Source organism: Anguilla rostrata, chromosome 15, assembly GCF_018555375.3.
Source record: "Anguilla rostrata isolate EN2019 chromosome 15, ASM1855537v3, whole genome shotgun sequence".
Taxonomy (NCBI): Eukaryota; Metazoa; Chordata; class Actinopteri; order Anguilliformes; family Anguillidae; genus Anguilla; species Anguilla rostrata.
The window spans coordinates 28,810,546-28,831,636 of record NC_057947.1 but is presented as its reverse complement, the minus strand read 5'-3'; the positions used below and the strand labels follow the sequence as shown (position 1 = coordinate 28,831,636).

Here is a 21,091-nt window from a genome sequence, read left to right as displayed (position 1 = left end):
GTCAGACCAGAAGAGCCGCGGCCCGGGGCCTGGATTCTGCCAAAGGTCAAGGGTCAGCGCTACAGAGCGAGAGGAAGCGCACACGGGGCAGCCATGATGACAGCAGCCGTCCGGCAGCAGGAGACCAGCGTAAGCGAGCGCTCATTTCACCACGGATTCCAGCACGCTCCGGAGCCCCAAGACCCTGAAGGACCGGAGGACTGGGCCCCTTCCAGGACAGCGCATGGACAGAGAGCCGCCCCCCCCCCCACCAGAAAGCTGATCTGTCCAATTAAACTTTTTTTTTTATGATGCAGCCTCTTGCAGGTCAGTGCTCTGGATTTAGACACATAAACAAAAAAAGCCCCATTTGCATTGTGTAACAAACCTGCGGCCGATTTGCTGTCGCTGCAAAGGCAGATTTAACCAGCGGTCAACTTTCGCACTAGACACTCACAGCTAACGCTGGTTAACAGCTAACCGGCAGTGCAGGCCCCATTCACATGGCACAATGCAGGCTAAGCCACCTCTCACCTTTCAGTAATACCTTTTCTGCAAGCTCTCCCAAAAGATTTCATTTTTGTGCTAACCAGAGGACTTTCCCATGGTGCCATTCAGAGGCAGCTCTGAATAATTCTGCTAGCTCGCTACTTAAAACAGAACAAAGGAACTGAATAATCAACCAAAACGCCAATGACACAAATGCAGAGGCAGAACCTTCCCTGTAACTATGCCGGTTTTTAACCAGAGAAATGTGAAACAGTGGAAGCTGAAGACTGACTATAGTTTTTTCTGAGATCTCTGACTGTGATATAAATGGCTTGGAGGCAACAATCCAACACTTTAAAAAGAAAAAGAAAAAAAGACACTTAGGCAGGCGGGCACTACAGGCGAATAAAACGGCTTCTCCTGCAGTATGAGCGGAGTTCAAGAGATCACAAAAGATCCATTTGACTGGGGGAGGTCAAAGGTCAGGGGGAGGAGAGCACAAAGTGCATTAATTACAGCACACATTCAATTTCCTTATCAGGGCCTTCCGTTACCCCTCCCACGCCCCCCCCACTCTTCACGTTCAGCAGTGACTTACACAGCACACATTCCTGCACACACAACCCAAAGCTGGATCCATTACCGAATCCATTTGGCTTAGCCTAAGTGTTTTGCTCAGGGGCACAACGACAGCGCTGCCCCTGGGAATCAAACATATAACCTCCTGGAGGAGCGGGCCTGGCTCCTTCACGCTGCACAGTAATCTGCCACTCTGATCAAACCCGTTCTCATTTCTCAGGGCTAGAGGGAAAACCCCATGCCGTTTACTGCTGGGACATTCATCATCAGAAACATTCAACCATCGAACAAGAAAAGCAGGTTTAACCAATATGTTAAACTGCCAGAATTCTATATGAAAAAACCACGTAGAAAGTAAAGCTATATCAAATTACACATTCTTCAGTTTCACCAGATTCAGGTTGCACAGAGCAAGCAAATATTCTCAGTCTCAAAGCAGTTTACTGTATTGTCAACAGGGGAGAATTTGGGTCACGCCCCAAAATTACCTGCAAAACACATTTATTTCAGTTTTATTCCCCTTTTGTTAATAAATTTAACAAGACCAAAACAGGACACCATTTGACCACGTCTTCTTCCAAAAGCTGCTTAAGGGAAAAAAAAGGCCTAAACTACAGCCTTTCAAGGGTAGTTTTTGAAAGTCAGTTTTTTTTCCCCCAAAAAATATTTCTAATTTATGCACAGGGTAAAAGTGCACTTACAGACCCTGTCACCTACAACTGACCCTACGGGCGCTCCCCACAGGACACTGTGCCGTGAGGTCAAGCATTGAGGTCATGTGACGTATGAATCAATGGGCAGAGCTGGGACAGGGCCTGCTCAGTATTGGTCCCTGTGGGTAACACAGAAGGGCACGAGGCCAGCCCAAAAACAGTACGACTGCGTACCACCGGGGGGGAACGAAGGGGCAGCACAGCACTGCACGTGCCCAGAAACAGCTGCGTCAGACTGGCCTCCGATTGGCCGAATGAATCGCACGCTGGCTCAGTCAGACCGCGGGCTGTAGGCGTAAGGCAGCAATGGCGGCTTCTCAGAATCATCAGAAACGATCTCAGAATCAATCGTTCTCGTTGGACCGTCGCCAATGTTCTCGAGTTGTTGATGACCGGTCTTTCGTCTTCTCAATATCAAATTTATCTTTTTTTTTTTTTTTTTTTTTTTTTGCATTTCTTGGAATTAACCATGTACCACACCGCTCACCAGTGCACTCTGCTCGCGTGCAGACGCTCAGCCTTATGGACTGGACTGGCAGCTGCAGCTACTGCAGCAACCGTTACCAATAGCGCCGAAACCACAGCCTATCAAGAACACAACCTCAAAGGAAATATTTCTCAGAAATCTACGCACTATACTGGCCCTATAATAATGAATTGGCATATTCAGCTGGGCCTTTTAGACGCACTTGCAGTTAGATGCAGTGGAAAAAAGTCTGCCAGTGTTTGTGATGACCACTCAAGGGGGCTCTCTAAAGAATAAGAGTCACTCCTTACAGCAAGCTACTGCCTGCATTACATGCCATTACTGAATCCAGCACAGCTAGACAAGAGATCTAGATCCTTCATCACATGTCTTGGACCAGCCAATTACGTTTCGTTGCTTTGCTGTGGTGCAAGAATAAACGCAAACTTGAGAAAATCACGCACTCCCTGTTCTGTGAATAGGACGTCTCACACATTCTCTAAAAAAAATCATTTCAGCAGAAGATTAACACTCTGAGTGAAGCAGAAAGAGGTGACAGCTGAAAAGCCACAATTTATCATATGGACCGGCACAATGTCTCCATGCTCACGATAACTAGTACACACACGCACCCACACAACACAGAATTAACACACAGAAACAAAACACATGACAACGAAACAGCACACAACTATCACACACACAGGCACAGACACACACCACAGAACATACACAGCACGCACCCACACAACACAGGAATACACACACAGACACACAGAAACACATACACACACACACTGAGGCACAGACACACACACACACACACAGACACACACACAGGCATACACGCACCCACACAACACAGGAATACACACACAGACACACAGAAACACATACACACACACACTGAGGCACCACACACCACCACACAGACAACAGACAAACACACAACACACACACAGACACACAGAAACACATACACACACACACTGAGGCACAGACACACATCCACCCACACAGACACACAGACACATACACAGGCATACACACACAGACACACAGAAACACATACACACACACACTGAGGCACAGACACACACACACACACACCCACACAACACAGAAGCGCACGCGCACACACACACACACATACAGATACACAGGCACGCACACACACACACACACCCACCCACAGAGACCCACACACAGACACAGAAACGCGCACATACACACACACAGATCCTACTGAGCAGGAGTGTGTGAGCACTTGCAGGACAGTAAGGAGCTTGCACAGCCCTACAGGGACTGTCGCTCTCCCAATTCGACAATCTCACCCCCAGGAACTGCTCAGCTACATGTACTTCCTGTTTCTGAGGGGAAAAACAGAACTACTGGAACAGTCGGACAATTAAATGAGCAAGCAGGATCATGGAGGATCCGTTCTAAACATCCAGAACTGTGCTGTGCAACCTGACCTCTCCACAGATAACAACCATTTCATAACCACGTTTCCAAAGACCTGGTAACAACCCCAAAGATTACTGACAACAATAGCACACTTTTAGAAGGGGGGGAACATACTGTTCCTTTGTAATCTTCTCTTCACTCAGTCTTTCTTAATGATGTCACTCCACTAGTATCTCTGTCTGCTGGGCGTGCCTGAGCTACGCAAACAGGCAAGGCTGATGGACCAATCACAGGAAGCCACTTCACATGTATGCTCTGAGGTAGTAGTCAGACCTCCAACCTGGAGCCACCTCATTGGCTAAAGAGATGAAGGGTGGAGGGTGGGCGTGGAGCACTTCAGGCTACCAAACTTGCTTCAAGAATTCAATGCACATTTTAAAAAAAGAAGAGAGAAAAAAAAAAAAGGAAGCATTCCTTTAGGTATGTTGACATGCTCTGGCTTTATAGTTTCAACACCGCCTTGACGAAAAAAAAAAAAAGATTCATAAACTGAAGTGAACTTGGCATAGGCATGGTGACCACAGCTCAGCTGACTGACAGGACCAGAGGTCACGAGGTCTCTGCAGCCAGCCTTTTCTCCTGAGCCGCCACCCCGCCAACTCAGTCTGTTTTCACAACATCTGAAGGCATCTCTGCTCTCTGCAAGCTCATCGGTATCAGCCAACCACAGGGGGACATGCAAGCAATACCACAACCACTTCCCCCCCCTCCCCCCCTCCCAAAAAAAAGTCTTGGGCAACCCCAAGATCAGTGAATGCTCCTTTCTGGGGTAGGACAGGGCGCGGAAATTGGAACGAGGCGGGGCAATCCCGGGATCACCTTCCCACAGCAAGAAGACTATTTTGAGAGGGTTGTAAATCTGCACTGGGGTTCTACCATTTGTTTACTGATTTTTCTTCCCCAACATGCAAGGTCCTTCCCCATTTCCTTTACCAGAAGCATACTCCCTGTGTGTGTGTGTGTGTGCCAGGCATGCGCACGTGTGTGCGTGTGTGTGTGTGTGTGATTATCAACTTCCTCAATATTACTGAGAGCAGAAGATTATACTTCAGAAAAGCGACGGTTGGATTTGGGGAATTACCATTTCACTGTGGTGGAGTTTACTGCTTTATACACAGAACTAGTAAATGTGCAAATGAACTCCACATGCATTCACTAATTGCTGCCACATGCAATGTGTCTGTAGTGTGAGGAGGTAACTAAGTCAAGGAAATCGCAAGTCTTACCTTTTTTGATGATATGAACCAAGTCCGATGTCGGACTCTGTCTGTGAAGAGAATTAGAAAGTTAGAACTTAGAAAGCAGAGATACCTTTGAAAAAAATAAAAACGTTTGAAAAATATCCATTTTGATATTTACCAAACAGCTTCATAAAAATATGCAAATGAGCAAAGTACTGTTTTTTACACCCAACTGAGTTTTTTCTTCTCAGTACATCAGCAAAATTAAAAAAAAAACACAAAAGGAAAGCTGGTCTGGAATTATACAAATTATGCTGTTGGTCATCACTAACATACCAACATATTAAGATTCCCTGTCATTTTCAGCCCTATGAACAGTGAAGCTCATTTCCATTGACTCATATTACATATGAATGCGAGTGCATCATTTTTCTCAGGTTGGCGTTCAGTTCAGATTTGACAATGCAGAGTCATGCATTTTGAGGGGGGGAGAAACAGAACAAACGCATTCTTTAGGGAAACATGCAAACTAAAGCAGTCGCAGGTCTCTCTGGGGTCAGGTCAGGGAGCACGTGAGCCTGCTCAGTGATTGGTGGAGAGCCCTCAGCTGCTCCAAGGGACCCTGCTCAGTGATTGGTGGAGAGTCCTCAGCTGCTACTGTGTGCAAACCAGGCGGCACAGGTGTGGGGCCCACATATAAACAAAACAGCAGCTCCAAAAACCGAGGGGGGGGGGGGGGCAGGTTGTCAGCGGTCCGATTTCAATCTGCTGCCCTGTGTGTGTATTTATATGTGTGTATGTGTGTGTGTGTGTGTGTGTGTGTGTATTTGTATTTGTATGTGTGTGTGTGTGTGTGTGTGTGTGTGTGTATTTGTATGTGTGTGTGTGTGTGTGTGTGTGTGTATTGTGTGTGTGTGCGTGTGTGCGTTTGTGTCTGTCTGTCTCTCTCAGATGTGGTGAGAGACCCCAGAGAACACTGCCAGCTTCACACAGCTCTTCAGAGACTCCCTGCTGCATGACTGCATGAGTTCTGCAGCAGAGGCAACAAACGCTGCTTCTGATGCACCAGCACAGCACAGAAACCAGCACCACTTACACAGCAGCACAGAGACCAGCACCACTTACACAGCAGCACAGAGACCAGCACCATTTACACAGCAGCACAGAGACCAGCACCATTTACACTGCAGCACAGAGACCAGCACCACTTACACAGCAGCACAGAGACCAGCACCATTCACACAGCAGCACAGCACAAAAGCACCATTTACACAGCAGCACAGCACAGAGACCAGCACCATTTACACAGCAGCACTGAAATAAGCTTCAGCAAAAGCTTCACTTTAAATACCAAGATGGCTTCAGTCATGGTTTCAGAGATGGAAGACAAGAACACACACTCACCTGCAAGAGGCCTCCTTCGCCAAAATGTAGTACCTCTAAAATTGTGTCTGACTGGATGAATGCTGCAAACATAAAGAGATCTGGCATTAGGGTCGCTATGCAGTACGGTACCACGTCTGGGGCAGTCTGGGTAATAACTGCCTTTCTGCAAGTGTATCAGATTCAGACATCATTATCCTCCAATACAAAAGCACAGCAGAAATTCCCAGGAGGGCCACAGAACAAGGTCCGGTTCAGGATCATCAGAACCCACAACCAATCAGATAAGGCCGGACAGTGGGATTGTTCTCTGGGAGTCTACGTGGAATCACAGCGCTATGTCTCAATGACAGAGCCCCACTTTGCCTCAACTACCAGCGGTAGAAAGGCACTCAGGCTGGCGATGGGACATCGGACAGCAGAGGGAGAGACGTCGCCATGGCAGGCTCGGGTCCGGCACAACGGAGAGCAAAATCTACTTCCACAGCCTGTTTATTTGCCTACAGCGGCTCTGTTTACACGCCGCGCAGGCAGGCCAGCGTATGGGCGCGCGCAGAGCCCAGCCACGACAGGGCCGCGCAAACAGCAGAGGCTACCGCTACCGCTACCGCCGCGCGGCTCTCCAGCTTCTATTAATAACCAGCGCTGTGGCGGAATGCTGCTGGCGTTCAGGGTCTACAGCGGCGGCCTCGGGCCAACGTCCAGGCTCAACACCGCAGCAGCAAGGCTGAGAGACTTATCACGGGTACTAAGAGAGACTGAGCGCAGCATGAGCCTTCCAGCACGGCCACAGACACACTCACACACTGTAAAATATGCACAAGACACATCATGATTTGAATGATAATAATGTACAACGAGTTGGGAAGTGAAGAAAACCGCCGACGAATGCTTGTATGGTTCAGAGCTGCCCCGCACGGCACTGCCAATCGCCGAGGCGGAAAAACCCGGCTGAACGAAACCCGCCTTCGCCCTCGCCCAGCCCTAGTCAGCCGCGACGGCACGCGTCACACGCGCACTCTGCAGCCCGCCGCGGTGACGAGGGAGTTCAGAGTCCAGAGCGCCGGGAAGCTTCCGGAACGCCGCGCGAGACAGTTCTGTCACCGAGGGTTACTGATGATGAGCTCAGAGAGAGAGAGAGAGAGAGAGGCTACAGGTGAGGCGATGACAGGAGCTTTCAGAAACGAACACGGGGGTTACGCATCCATCATCGAAGGCTCAACACACGACGCGGAAATCACTTATGGGCTACCGCCGGCGCACTGAGCACGAAATGCCCCCGCAGAGCCGCAAGCCGCGTTAGGCGGCTGCTCCTGAACGCCGGCCGCAGAGAGAACAGCACAGAGGAACCGCTCAAAATGACTCACATCTGCAGCCGCTAACTTTTCCCAAGAAGTGCCCTCCGGCATTCTCAGAAACAAAAACACTACTAATAAAGTTTAAAATGTCTAAATGTGGGAGACCATGACAAGCAGCCAACAGGGCAGCCATCTGTCAACCCATATATGGACCACCCCCCCCGCCCTCCCCGACCCCCTCCACCCCCAAGCTGGCTGAGGTTCGATTCCATTTTCTGTACTGTGATCCCATCTCTGTCTCTGCTTTCCCTCCATCTGAATAAAGAGAGAAATACATAAGGAGGGTGGACTGTCCACTCTGCCCAGTCTCATTTTAAAAACAGAACTAACGTCAAAGTGAAAGAACACTGTGTGTTGTACTTCACCGGACCTGTGTTCCGCAGTTGTTCCAGTGACCTTTGGTATGCACTTTTTGTACGTCGCTTTGGACAAAAGCGTCTGCCAAATAAACGTAATGTGCTGTAATGCAAGAACACTGGCTACGTATCCATTTCAGACAAACAAAGTCAACAGCTTAGGAAACGGTAGGTGAAAGGGTGTGCCACAGCACAGACTGTTGCCTTCCACTTCTGATCAACCCCCTATTGGATAAAACACTATTACGTGATTTTGAAATACACCCACTAAAGGCCCATAACAAATTAGGCTACCAGTTGGAATAGGCGGTAGCCATCGTGGTAGATAATGTGTTAATTTAGCTGGCCTAAATATTACTTGACATTACTGTCAGAAGGGCAAGACGCATTTTTTTTTTGCCTCCGCACACGTCATTGTTTTTTTCCTGGCCTGAAGATGAAATCCTCACTTTTTCGCAACAATGTTCAGGTTCATGGAATCATTCACGGTCGACTTAGTTAAGATGTGGCACAATTGTCCACAGACCACTGTGCAACTGAACAAAGATCTTTAGTTTAAAACCAACTACGTACATTTAGCCTACAGCTCACTTTACACCCTAACTTGCAAGCAAACTTGTGCCAAACTGGTGCAACAGGCTGCAGTACATGACATTCAGTTCTGAGAAACACAGACGCCAGCCTGTGCAGCCATTCTCATCCAGCAAGAACACCTCGTGCCCCGTGGAAGTTATGCAACAAGGTAAAACTCCCATGTTATTTACCCCACCTCAGGCAGTGCACACATTTATGCTGACGGCTACAGGAATCCTGGAGGATTGTGGGTAATCGAAGACCCGCATTGCTACTGACGTCGGGTAAAGGCCACGGTTTCACGGTGCCCCAACGTGACACGGGGCAATGCAAAATGAGAAAGGAACAGCCTGCAGCCTGTTCTGCCGGGTTCTGCATGAAGCATAAATCCTGCTTTGCCCTCAAGGTTACAGTCAGTCATACAAAGCTGCAATACTCCAGTAAGAGACATGAGAAACCATTTTAAGGACCTTCTCCCGCTGAATCGCATACACTGTGTGTAAACGGACACCTCCTCTCCAAAAAAGGACCTGGGATCTTATCTAATCAAATGTAACTCACACGATTCTAATCCTTTACAGTGAGAGCGACACAAACACTGAATGAAAGCGCTTCAGATAAACACACTATCTACACCAACATCTTTTTACAACCCGGAAGTTTTCATTTTTCTCTCAATTTGGAATGCACAATGGCATACGAGCAGACCCATCACTGGGTAATCGTCCACCAACTCCAGAAAGGATGAACTAGTATGCACATCTGCAACCAAAACAACGGTGGAGCCTTAAGAAAGTAACAATTCATTCTCAAGCAGATCCAGGGCTCAGATGAATAAAGAACATAACAAATAGAGCATTTTTTTAAATGCCGGTCCATATCATTTTTAAAAATAAATGAATAGCTAGCAAGGTAGCTGGTATGAAAGCATTTGAAAATTGGTAGCTAGCCGAATGAAAACTATTGGTTAGCCGCCAAGCTAAAGACACCTCCACTAGACTGGCCATTAATGAGCTAGCTAGCCAGCTCCAGCTGCTGGGTGAATGAAATAGCTGCTTAGAGATGCGCAAGCCTCCTTCTCCTTGCGTCAGTGAAACCCCGCCACCCGGTGAAGTGTGTTGCCACTGAGACCAGCTCTTCTCCTGTGGGGGAAACCCGGGGACACAGGAAGGGAGGAGCAGGCTTCCACTTCCATGATGCAAGTCCCCGGTAACGCAGTCCCTTTCCTAACGCATGCAGCACCAGAAGAATCCGCTAGCGGTTCGCAATGTTAGCGTCCGAGCGCTTCAGCGTGAGTGAGATGTTTGGCTCAGGGGGTCACGCTGGACGATACGCAGGCCAGACAGCGAGCGGGTCGGACTTCATTTGCGCCACGGGGCTGGCCTGCGGCGCATGCGTGTTGCATCACTCTCGCGCGCTGCAATCGCCGGAGATTTACAGCCCATGTGCACACGCTGAAAAATCACCTGACTGAAACCGTAGATGCATCTCCGGAGGACCGGAGTCTAAAAAACCTTTCAGCTCATTTGGAGGTTTCAAGGACATCCTTTTTAAACGCTGTCCTTCAAGCTGGGTGGCACTTCTTCACGGTTTTAATGTACTGCAAAAGTTAAGAGACTAACTCGCGGATGCTTTACCCTGAGCCTGGAGAACTACTGTCCTGCAGGTTTTCATTTCAACCACAGTTTGGCAGACCTGGTTCTACTGATTAGCAGCTCAAGGCGATCTCTAGCTGTTGAATGAGGTGTGCTTTGTTAGGGTTGTAGAGAAAACCTACAGGACAGTACATCTCCAGGAACAGGGTAGGGCAGCCCCACTTCAACTATTCCAACTTTTAGAAAAGATTAACCACGTCAAATTGACCACCTCCAAACTTGTATTCCCTGAAACAACTCAAAGCAAGTAAATGTATCTGAGATACACCAACTTTCGTATTGACAATATCATCTCTGCTTCCCCATTCAACTGGACAGGCAATTTCTCTCTGCAACAAATTCAAGTAAGCTGAGGCTCACTGAAAAACTTTTTTTTAATGGCTGTGGGAAAGAGAAGGAGGAGCCAAACTCTGCAAAACAAAAAAAAACACAATTGCACAGCAAACTAAGTGAAGAGGACCGGACGGAGAGGAACTGAGAGCAATGCCGGTGGACAGCCGCGCGCCCGTCTTCGCACACTCTGCAGCGGGTGAGACCTGAACCGGCACTCCGAGCCGCATGCAAATAAACAGAAGAGGAAGTCACGACGGGGGCATGAAACAACTTTCCATTTTCATCTGCAAAATGCAAAGCCACTCGCCCTGAGTGTTCGGCGCTCGCATTTCGCGCATCATTAAACGCGGAGGGGAAGCATTTCTCCCCAGACACCAATCGCAGACCAGTCGGTCCTACAGCACGGGCGGCTGTTCACCTCCCGGGCCAGCGTGCAGACGCTCAGCGTGCTTCGTGTGCTGCACAGTACACTTCTGTAGGTCTCCACCTCCTGCACTGAGGTGTCTTTGTCCCCAATTCTTTTTATTGCGCCTCACGGGCAAAAAAAGCACCTCATCGGACCAAGCAGACCAAGCACCGAGACCAGGCCAGGAAGGCAGATGCACTTCCCACGTAGTCCAACTCAAATGTGCAAGACCAGATCAAAGGGGAGAAAGCCCAAACCTGGAGCCATTCCAAAGCCATACCTACAGGAAAGCTGCACAACGCTTGTTGCAATTGCTACAGGGCCTTGTAGAGATGAGGAAGCATTTCTCTACCCTCTGCCCTTTCTTACACGGGATACCACGCCTCACCACAGAACACTCATTTCAACACCAACTACAACCCCACTCGACTAAGCGTGGCAGATTAACGTGACAAGCTGCCAAAGTGACACCCATGAAGTTTTGGCACGGCTGCTAAGATCCGACCTGTCGTCTTCAGACACACCCTAATCTCCAGTCGTTCATTCCAATCGCTCATTTTATCTGCCCTTGCCTCCCTGAGCCTCGTATAACCCGGAACCCAATCGAGGACTGCCATCTTTAAGGACATCCCAGCCTGTTAAATGCTCCTTGGAGGAGTGAGGTCCCCTGGAGGAAGCTTCAGTAAGGATACGCAAGTGCAACCTTTGCAGAAGTCCTATTTCAAAACGTGTTACGTATAAACACTGATGCACCCGAGTATCCACCTCTCCATATCTGCCACGTCTGCGATTGACACGACTCCAAACAGACCCTTGACTGAGCAAGGACGTGCCATTTGCCTAATGCATGCTGCTTCGATTCCTCTGCCCTCGACTCCTCGCATTGCACCTTCACGACTGATGCCAGGCGGAGGATAAGGAGCAAGGAAAGATGCAAGGCCCGAAAACGAGCAATGCAGAGAACCCCAGGCGCTGAGTGGGCACTAGCCATGGGGGTTTCACCACGTATCACCACCAGCGCTCCACAGCTGCCTAATGCAAATATACTGCTGCCATTCATACTGCTGCCAAGCAACTGAATTCTCTACAACAATCTACAACATGACAACAATGTTCGGACGAGCCGCTTTCCTCAGCCACGGCTCCAGCGCAGTAGAATAAGTGAGCTGTCTCGCCAACAGCCTCCCCTGCTGAGAAAATCACCGGAAGGAGAGAGGGAAAGCAGCGCGGCTGTCTGGCGGTTCGTACGAGGCAGCGATGGGAGACGGAATAAGAGGCACCTTCCAGCTGCTGGTGCATTGCCCCGCAGTGCCAGGGATTCCTCTGCTCCAGCAGCGCAGGAGGAGCGGTGCTCATGCAGCCGCAAGCCCCACTAATGTGACTCAAGGTCATTCTCCCAACATGCATTTGTTTAATGTTTCATGTGATCAAAAAAGTTACACGATATCACACTTGCATGTACATCTTCCTTCCCATTTGAGCCAAACATCCACTGGCCCACCACAGCTGCACATGTGGCATTAACACGGCCCAATGAGTGTGCCTGTTTTTAAACTAGAGGGTCTCAATCGCCCCAGTAATGCTGCTAAATCCTACAGCATTTCTGGGACCGGACACACCGACCGACATTGCTGCTCAAACGTCCAGCATTTGCTCTCTACAGCACAACTGCTAAATATTTCCATATATGAGCTGCTATATTATGGTTGCAGACAGAATGCAAATCTTCCCTATTGCATAGGATGTGAGTATTTATTTTCTTGCTGGACTACGTGCACACAGATTACACAGGATAACCACTCTGCCGTGCCAGAGGCGGTTTGAAAGAAAAGAACACACACCGAACTCCATGGACTGACAGCGCCACAGGCCACTGCTACCACGGTTGGGCTCAAGATTCTGGTGATCAGTGCCTCTCTTTCCCCAGATATCCCCCATTAGTCAGTATCCTGGAGAACTGCACAGCACACTATCCATCAAACTGTAAAATGTAAAAAATTATGTAATGGTTTTCATAAAATCTATCAAAGCACCTTTTATGTAATAGGCCTATTCTTTTATGTAATAACTGTTCTTTTATTTCTTTTTTACTATGACTGCACACTGACGCCACCAACATGACACTGATTTGACCGCTGAGCTCAAGCATAGCTAAATATCAAGCCATTACCCCATCCTTGCCTCACCCAAGGAATGATGCACCTGTTCGCCACATTTAATAAATAACAAGGCTACCTTGTTAAAAACACAAGTCATCATGCATGCTGTTGTTTCAGCTTGTAAAATGATCTGTTTTCAGGGATACAGATGTCTCATGGTCATGAAATTAAAACGGGCCTCACTCTATCTCAACTCAGCACCCAGCCAACACAAAACGTTCTAACAATGTTACTGGAATGTGTTGTCAATTGTTATAGCATTAACACTACGTGGCAGCAATATTGCGAGAACGCTTTGCGTTAGCGTCACACAGGGCCTGGACAGCGTACTGTGAGCGCACTATGACATCACACAGGGTCTGGACTGTGTATTGTGAGCTCACTATATATGGAATAAACCCCAGTTCGCCTCAGGTCTAGCTGACCTACTGCTGAGGTTTGCCAGTCTCCCAGAGTAGCCTAATCTGGAGGATTGAATCACGCTGAGGCTGACTTTAAGGGCACGTAGAGCAGGAGTCACAAACACTCAGTGACTGCAGTGTAAACCAATCCATCTTCACTGCGAGACTCATCACCCTCCACAGTGTTTGAAAGCACAGCCTTTCCACAGGGCGTGGCTAAGGCGTTGGGAAATCAGTGACCTCTGCTGCTTCCCAGGTCTTAAATGCGAGCCCTCTTCTTTTTGTTTTGTTATTTAACCATTACTTAACCGAGAAAGGCTCACTGAGATTAAAAATCTTTTTCCAAGACGGGCATCGACAAGTCAATTAGTTACTAGGCAAGTCAAGTCAGTTACAGACAGAAAACGTATCAAAATAAAGCAAAATGAGTCAAAATCACGATCATAAACAATCGAACCAAGCAGTGACCAAGATGAATAGAAACAATTTGTGCTTTGCATATATGCAGGTCCTCATACATGAGCCCTGTGCAATGACAACTGAGGTGAGCAAACTGTGGCACTTCTGAAAGCAGACCTGTTATGGAAACGGCAAATCTCCAAACGGAGCCCTCTGCGCTTTGACATCCTGAGAACACTCACAAGATTCGCCTGTCACTTCCTGTCAGTCATTCCGGGATCTACACCACGGTGAGCTCACATTTCCATCTAAACAACACAGCCTTCTGACAAAACCCACAGCAGAGCAAGTGATAAAATCTCCAGAACACACTCTTTTGCCAAGCTGAGTTCAAAGTTCAAAGGATCAGGATAAGACAAACCTCAAAAGCACAACAGTCCCACATATAAGGTCTGACTGTAGTCAGTGACAACACCAATAGAGCACACTTTTAATTTAGTCTTTAATAAGACTTTAATTGGACTAAAAAAGCACAATACAAGACATGTTAATCTTTCTTTTTTTCCCTTTTTTTTTTTACATAACATCTGATCATTTGTATTTTCAAGAGGATATCACTTGGTCCTCCAGCCTATTTAACAGTGAATGCAGCGGTTTGTCCAGTAAAAGAACAGCCCTCTGTGCCGTTTTGAACGGACAATCTCTTTAGGAGTCACTAAAAAAAAAACTCATTTCTTTATCCATTGTTTAATCAGTAACTGTTCTTATCTTGAGGTACCAATTCAAGTTCCCTCACTCAGTGATCCTTACCCCTAAGACACCAAGTTGTATAGTAGCGTATCATTGTGAAATATATGCTAAATTTTACCGTCCTAAAAAGTGCCGCTAATAATATGGTTATGTTAATCAATCACTAAATGTTCTGGGCATGTACTGAACAGCTAGTTCCTGATTTTATTTTATTTTTTAACCAGCAAAGATACTTGTCCTTTTCTACATGTTGCTATCTGGATAGTTGGCTAGCCAAATTGCCACCCTAGTAACAAATCAATTCTTGATCTAGCCAAGTGATGTAATAATTCTGTAACGTTGGTTAAAGCACTAGCAACAGACGCTTTAAATGCTTTTTTAAAGTTCACTTGCTGAGCTGTCAACAGCGAGTCATTATTGAGCTAACTTATCGAATGGTTGCACTATCAAAACTGAAAACGTGTCACTCCACCCTGCCTACTTTTCAGAAAAAGTAACGCCAAGTTAGCTACCCGTTAGGTAGCAAGTTAGCGGTCACCAAATCAACTGTCAACATGCTAGCTACCTATCTGGCCAACATAATACATGCAAACATTAACAACACGGTCGAATGACAGCGAACAGATTGACAGAACGTAAACAGACACAGATTATAAATTAACATGTACTCTCCATACATCACAAATAAATGTGATATAAAGGTGTAAAATTAATTCACCTTCCAGCGCTAACTTATCTAGCTAGTCAGGTTCAAACTTGGAATAGTTCCTCCTCAATGTCACTATATTTCATTTTTTAATAAAACTACCAGTTAAACCATGTCTACACAGAAGTCAACTCAATGAACGCCTAAAATTGTATTTACTAAAAAAAAAAATAGCATTTGCCTACGGCGCTAGTCTCATCTTGCAGATAGCTATAGCTAAATGCCGACTAAAACATGCCAAACACTGACATTGGTGAGCAATTCAGGCCCACAAGAAGCCTGGGTCTCAATTTGCGGTTTTACCCGCAATCATCCGACCTGGAGCCACAGCTCGCGAGGCAGCTGGCGGTAGTCACGGTAACATAGCTAACATTAGCCAGTTAGCTACAAAGAAGTACCAGAACGCAAAATATTAATCAGTGCAACGTGCTACTTTAACGTAACTAACTTAACTCGTATGAGTTCACTTGTCAGCTTGCTGTCTTTTATGTGTTATTAGCAAGCTAACGTTAGATAACTATCCACTTCAGTATGCTAGCGGTTGGAGATTACTAAACAAGCGGCTTGCTAACATCCAGAAAAGGAGAATGATGAGCGAATGGAGCTCGCAAGCTAATCATCTACCACTCGATGGCTAGTTGGCTAGCATCACAGCTTAATCTATGTTGCTCTTGTTCTGTCTTTCATTGAGCTATATCAAACTAAATCCCTGTGGCTACTCACTAATGTGTCAGATAGACTATCTTACTATCATGTTCTCTTTACAGTGTCAAGCATTGCCGATATTAGCCACTGAGTACTCCCTAGCCAAACTCTACCCCCAGTTCACTGCTAGCTGCTTCCTCGAGAAAACACGGTATAATATTTTAAAGAACTAACCTTGTTTGTTGGCTTGCACTACGTGAGAAAATGCAATAAATAATAACCGTAGGACTCCCAGGCATGTTGCTTTTGTCCCCATTGATAAGTAAGAGAAAGTCTGAGTTCTTCCCCTACTCGCCATGCTGCTATGTCAGTATCATAATGAAGGTTTAAAAGTGCTTGCACGCTGATATAGCTAAACACTGCCGCATTCAGAAAGAGAGACGCCAAGTGGGAAAGATTGGTAGTGCTTAACACCCACCCTGCAGTTTACCTTCGTATCCGGATCATATTCCATAGCGTTTACAGTTTAAACATTGTATAATACATTTAAATGCACAAAGGTTCAGATTCAATAAAATGTATACTTGTCGTAGCGCATTGTAAATTAATACAGTTGCTTAAATGATTTAGTCATCATAAAGCTTGCGAACTAATCATGTTTCAAAACGTTCATTGATAGGTCTGATGTTTAAAGAGCATACGAGGATTTTGGGTTCTTGCTTCTGGGGCGTATATGGAGCCTATGAAAGGGTTGATGATGGATGGCCTCTTTTTAAAGTTATGGCGTTAGAGAGTTGGCTAACTTTTAAAGACTCATCTGAAAGTGAGATTCCGATGACAATTGGAACACCTCTTTCAGTCAACGGCCAAGCTAAAGAAATCTGCAGCACGTTCAAAATAATGTCATCAAAACATGAATGAAAGTTTACTTTTTGTTAACATTTACAGGATTGATTTCCGTAATAAAATAAACTGAAACACTGCGGCCTCTTTCCCGTTGGACGTATTGTGGCGACTGAAAGCAACCATTTTGTGTTGTCACCTTAGTGAAATGATAACATCATTGACTGCAAACGTTGTATGAATGCAAACGGTGAACTCCTTTCAAATGCATTCACGCAGCATACCATTGCCATTCTTGTCTATTGAAAAGCACTCACCTGGACATAACCACCGCGGTTGGGTTCATTATATATATATTTTTATTTCAACAGCAGAGCAGTAATACTCGTTAAACGTGTTTCTGTAAATCAGGGGCTTTATATTATTTGTAATTTTTCATGTCTGAAAAGGGACATTTTAACACCGTTAAAAATATTTTCCATAACATGTGAAATGTATTAACTTCCCCTTTCACGAAAAACAATTATTATTATGATTATCACGTGGAGAAATTTGTGAACTCGAATTATCAGTTCTATGGAACAGGGTTGACCTGCATTCCCGCATATAAATATTTCCAAGGCGTCAATAAGGTATGGGATTACTGAATATATCTTTCACTCTCAGAAGCAAAGGTACAGTGGAGGCACTGAAACAAATTACTCAAATGTACCCTGAAAGGTACAATAATGTTAATAGGTTACGAAGTAATTTTTACAAGCAAAAGATGTACAAATGAATGAATTATTACATCCGTGGCTAGGGGTACAGTTTTATGTACCTATAGGGTTCTGCCCTAGTGGTATATGTTGTACCTTTTTAGGTACTTTATCATACTTTATATCTGAGAGTGTTGGATATATTTACGACATAGCCACCTTTTAAAAGGCAACCTAAACAGGGCATCAATCATGTTACTGCCAACAACATTTTCACCTACGTCATTATGTCTCTTGAAAAATATTCAATCAGATTTTTCTATTTTTCAAAATACATGAAAACTTGCATCCTATTCTATAATCAGTAGTACCAAACCCGGCCAACAACATTCCCAGATCAGAGAGAATAGATGGAACATCACTAAAGTGCTATTGCAAGTTAACTATGCTAACCAAGACCCAAAATACAAATTCTGAATACATGCCACAGAACCTAAAACAATTTTTTTTTAAATACCACAGCCAGAGTAAATACAAAACGTGGGAGTGCTATGGGGCAGGGAAAGGAGGGGAGACAAGCAGTCTGAAGAGGTGAGTTTCAGTCCGGGTTGGAAGATGGCCAACAATTCTGTTGCCTTGATCACTGTGGGAAGTTCATTCCACCATTGGGCGGCCAGCACAGACAGTCATTGTGACTGGGAGAAAAAAGAACACAGGCTGGGGATGGCAATCAGGTTGCAAAAAGGGCATCTCTGGTTGGGGCGTGGACACTGATGTGGAGGTTGTAGTGGAGCTACTCCATTCCCTGCCCTGTAGGCTAGTACAAATATTTTAAACCTGAGGTAAGCTGTAGCAGGTAGCCAGTGACACGAGACCAGGAGGGGTGTGGCACGTGCATGCTTGGGAACGTTGTTGACAAGTCGTGAGACGGTGTTCTGTATTAGCTGCAGGATTTTAGAGACACAAGCGCAGAAACTGATGAGAAGAGAATTGCAATAGTTTGGACACGGGCAAACCAGAAGAGACACCAATGAAATGAGGCTCAATTCATTCATAAGAAAATTGAAATTATTATTATTAACATGTATTTAAATACCATTCGAACAGCAAAGTGAGTGTACACAACAGGGTTGGCACTTGGAGTGGTCATATGGAAACAATCAGTGTTACATTTTAATAATTTGAATAACTAATAATTTAACCTTTGTGAGATAATATCAGACTACACTTCCACTGATTAAAAACAAGGAAAACGAACAAGAAAAACCAGAACAACGGCAAGCATAACAACAATCTGGGAATGTCCTCTGAGGGTAACGTCCTTGGGTTAGCCGATTACCCTTGAGATTTATTGTGTTCCTCCCAAAAACATGTCCTTAAGTGCTGAGGCCATCTCCATGCACATCTTTTAGTGTGAAAATTCCACTGATTATGTGGGAGACATCACCGAATTTCACAGCTGTTTCCAGGGTAATGTACGTAAACTTTTACAATAATAATGTACCACACCAAAATTTTCTAGGAAACACAAATAGCACCAAATAACTAAGCATTCCCATGTTACTGGTACAGATCAGCCTCAGCAATGCTGTTAATATTACAATCATGTTACCCAAATCCCAGCCTAAACTGTACTGTTGTTCTGCTTTTGTTTTAAATCATTCAAATTCATATTCAAATTGAAATATTTTCTCAAAAAAGAGTAAAAACAAAGGGATTCATTTCCAAAATATTTAATATGTTATAATTGGTTTACAAATTTAATAGTGTTAATTCTTATGATTATTTAAAAGGACATCAGTTGTTATTAAATATAAAATAGTAATATATGCATAACATTTTCATGTAATGTAAACACACTGAAAACAAATTGTGACCATGCTATTTATGATGATGCTCAAGGTAATGCAGTGTCTTTGTTGTGCAAAATTGAACGTAATCTAGCTTGCCTGCCAGAAATAACCTATTTGTTGGCATGCAAACGTTCAGAATTGGGGGATGGGTAACGCTAATTTGATATGCTTCAGTTGCCATCTTGCAAGCTGCATGCACCAGTATACCATTTGCATACAGGGCTGATCGTATTGGAAAATGAAACAGATTGTAAACGTAATGCACATAGGACAAACATAGAATAGATTTAATTAGCCATACGAGATGAGAGATAATGAGCCTTTTGCTGGATTGTAATTAATTATGATCGTTGACTTGAAACACAGTTTATCTATTCTAGAATTTATTATACACACTACTAGTCTTCTGGCAAAGATAAAAAATCAATAAAGGTTGTAAATTTTCCTTTTTTTCCTTCATAATTTAATTGTTTCTGCCACGCCTTGTAGTGAAATACTTTGCACATCATGTTTGAAAAGCATGATGCAATCACAGAATCATTGTTATTATTAAATTGGTTCACCCTTCCATGTAATGTGACTGAAACCTAATTTAAAACAAACACATCTCCCAAGAGAAACTTGAGCTTTTTTTTACAATCACCCAAGGACATGGGTGGTGTAATTACAGACAGGACATGTTTACTCCAGCCAGATGACATTCTATTGATCCTTTTTCTTAAGTGCCGAGCATTTCATTTTGGGGAGGGGGGAAATACTTGATAAAGAAGAGGGCCCAGTGTAAGTAAAAGTGTCCTTTTTCAGGGGGCTGCGAGAGATTTGGAGAACAGGGGCTGCCTTGGGTGTGAGGGTGCACTGACTGAAGGTGTGAGACTTGCAGCAGCACACACAGCCTTTGTCACTTTTTAGAGTAATGTAAATACGCTGCACATCTCTAGTACAGAAGCGCTGTGCACTCCTAGAGAAGGTGGCATGCAAGATACGCAGAGGAAATTTGTGGTCATGCAGATATGTCTTGCATTTTGTCAATTGCATGTCATTTGAGCCCTGAGGTCACCATATTGCACAAGACCATTATGCTACATTACATTCATTTCATGCTTTTGTCCAAATTATACTGAAAGTTTAAATGCATTTTGCTTCTTGAATAATGCCGGAAACATTGTTATCATGTTATTTCACATTTGTAAAGAATCCCTGAGGTATCGCAAGAGTGTAGAAATAAGGGACGTGTGTTATTTTGGTGAGTACAAAACCAGTTTCAAAACTGTTGCTCAACTGGAGGATTACTCCTTGTTCACAGGAGGTCACTGACTAATGGCATGCTTTTCACACATATTGTTTATGTAACCTATTTTCAACGCGTTTTAATTTCACACATGCATTTCTTCCACCATCCACCCCTGCTTATTTGAACTTTGCGCAGTGTAGTGTAAATATGTGTAGTATCAGGTGACCACTCACCTCAGCTCAGCTCACAAAGCTCAGTGAACAACGTGGAGTATGTCAAAGTGAAAATGAAGCCGGACACCCCTTCGCAGATATAGAATGACCAGATTGGATGTCCAACTGACAACACAAGTCGTGTATATTTTGAAAAGCTATAGTAAAGACAAGAGTATTTAAGAAATCAGCAGCTTTTTTCATAACGTGCGCTTGCATTATTTTTCATAGTATCAGATGCCAGAGCGAGCTCCTG

The 21,091-nt window shown here is 45.1% G+C and overlaps 1 protein-coding gene across 3 annotated transcripts in view; it reads right to left on the bottom strand.

The window, feature by feature from the left end:
- Window positions 1-16,391, bottom strand: part of tmem131 (transmembrane protein 131) — a 47,930-nt gene extending 31,539 nt beyond the window's left edge. For all 3 annotated transcript variants that reach the window (XM_064310288.1, XM_064310289.1, XM_064310290.1), the window contains exons 1-3: window positions 16,233-16,391; window positions 6,279-6,340; window positions 4,920-4,960 (exon numbers count right to left, since the gene is read on the bottom strand). In XM_064310288.1, coding sequence (XP_064166358.1) covers window positions 4,920-4,960; window positions 6,279-6,340; window positions 16,233-16,356 — 227 coding nt within the window. In that variant the 5' untranslated portion in view covers window positions 16,357-16,391. The remainder of the gene's footprint in view (window positions 1-4,919; window positions 4,961-6,278; window positions 6,341-16,232) is intronic.
- Window positions 16,392-21,091: the final 4,700 nt, after the last annotated feature.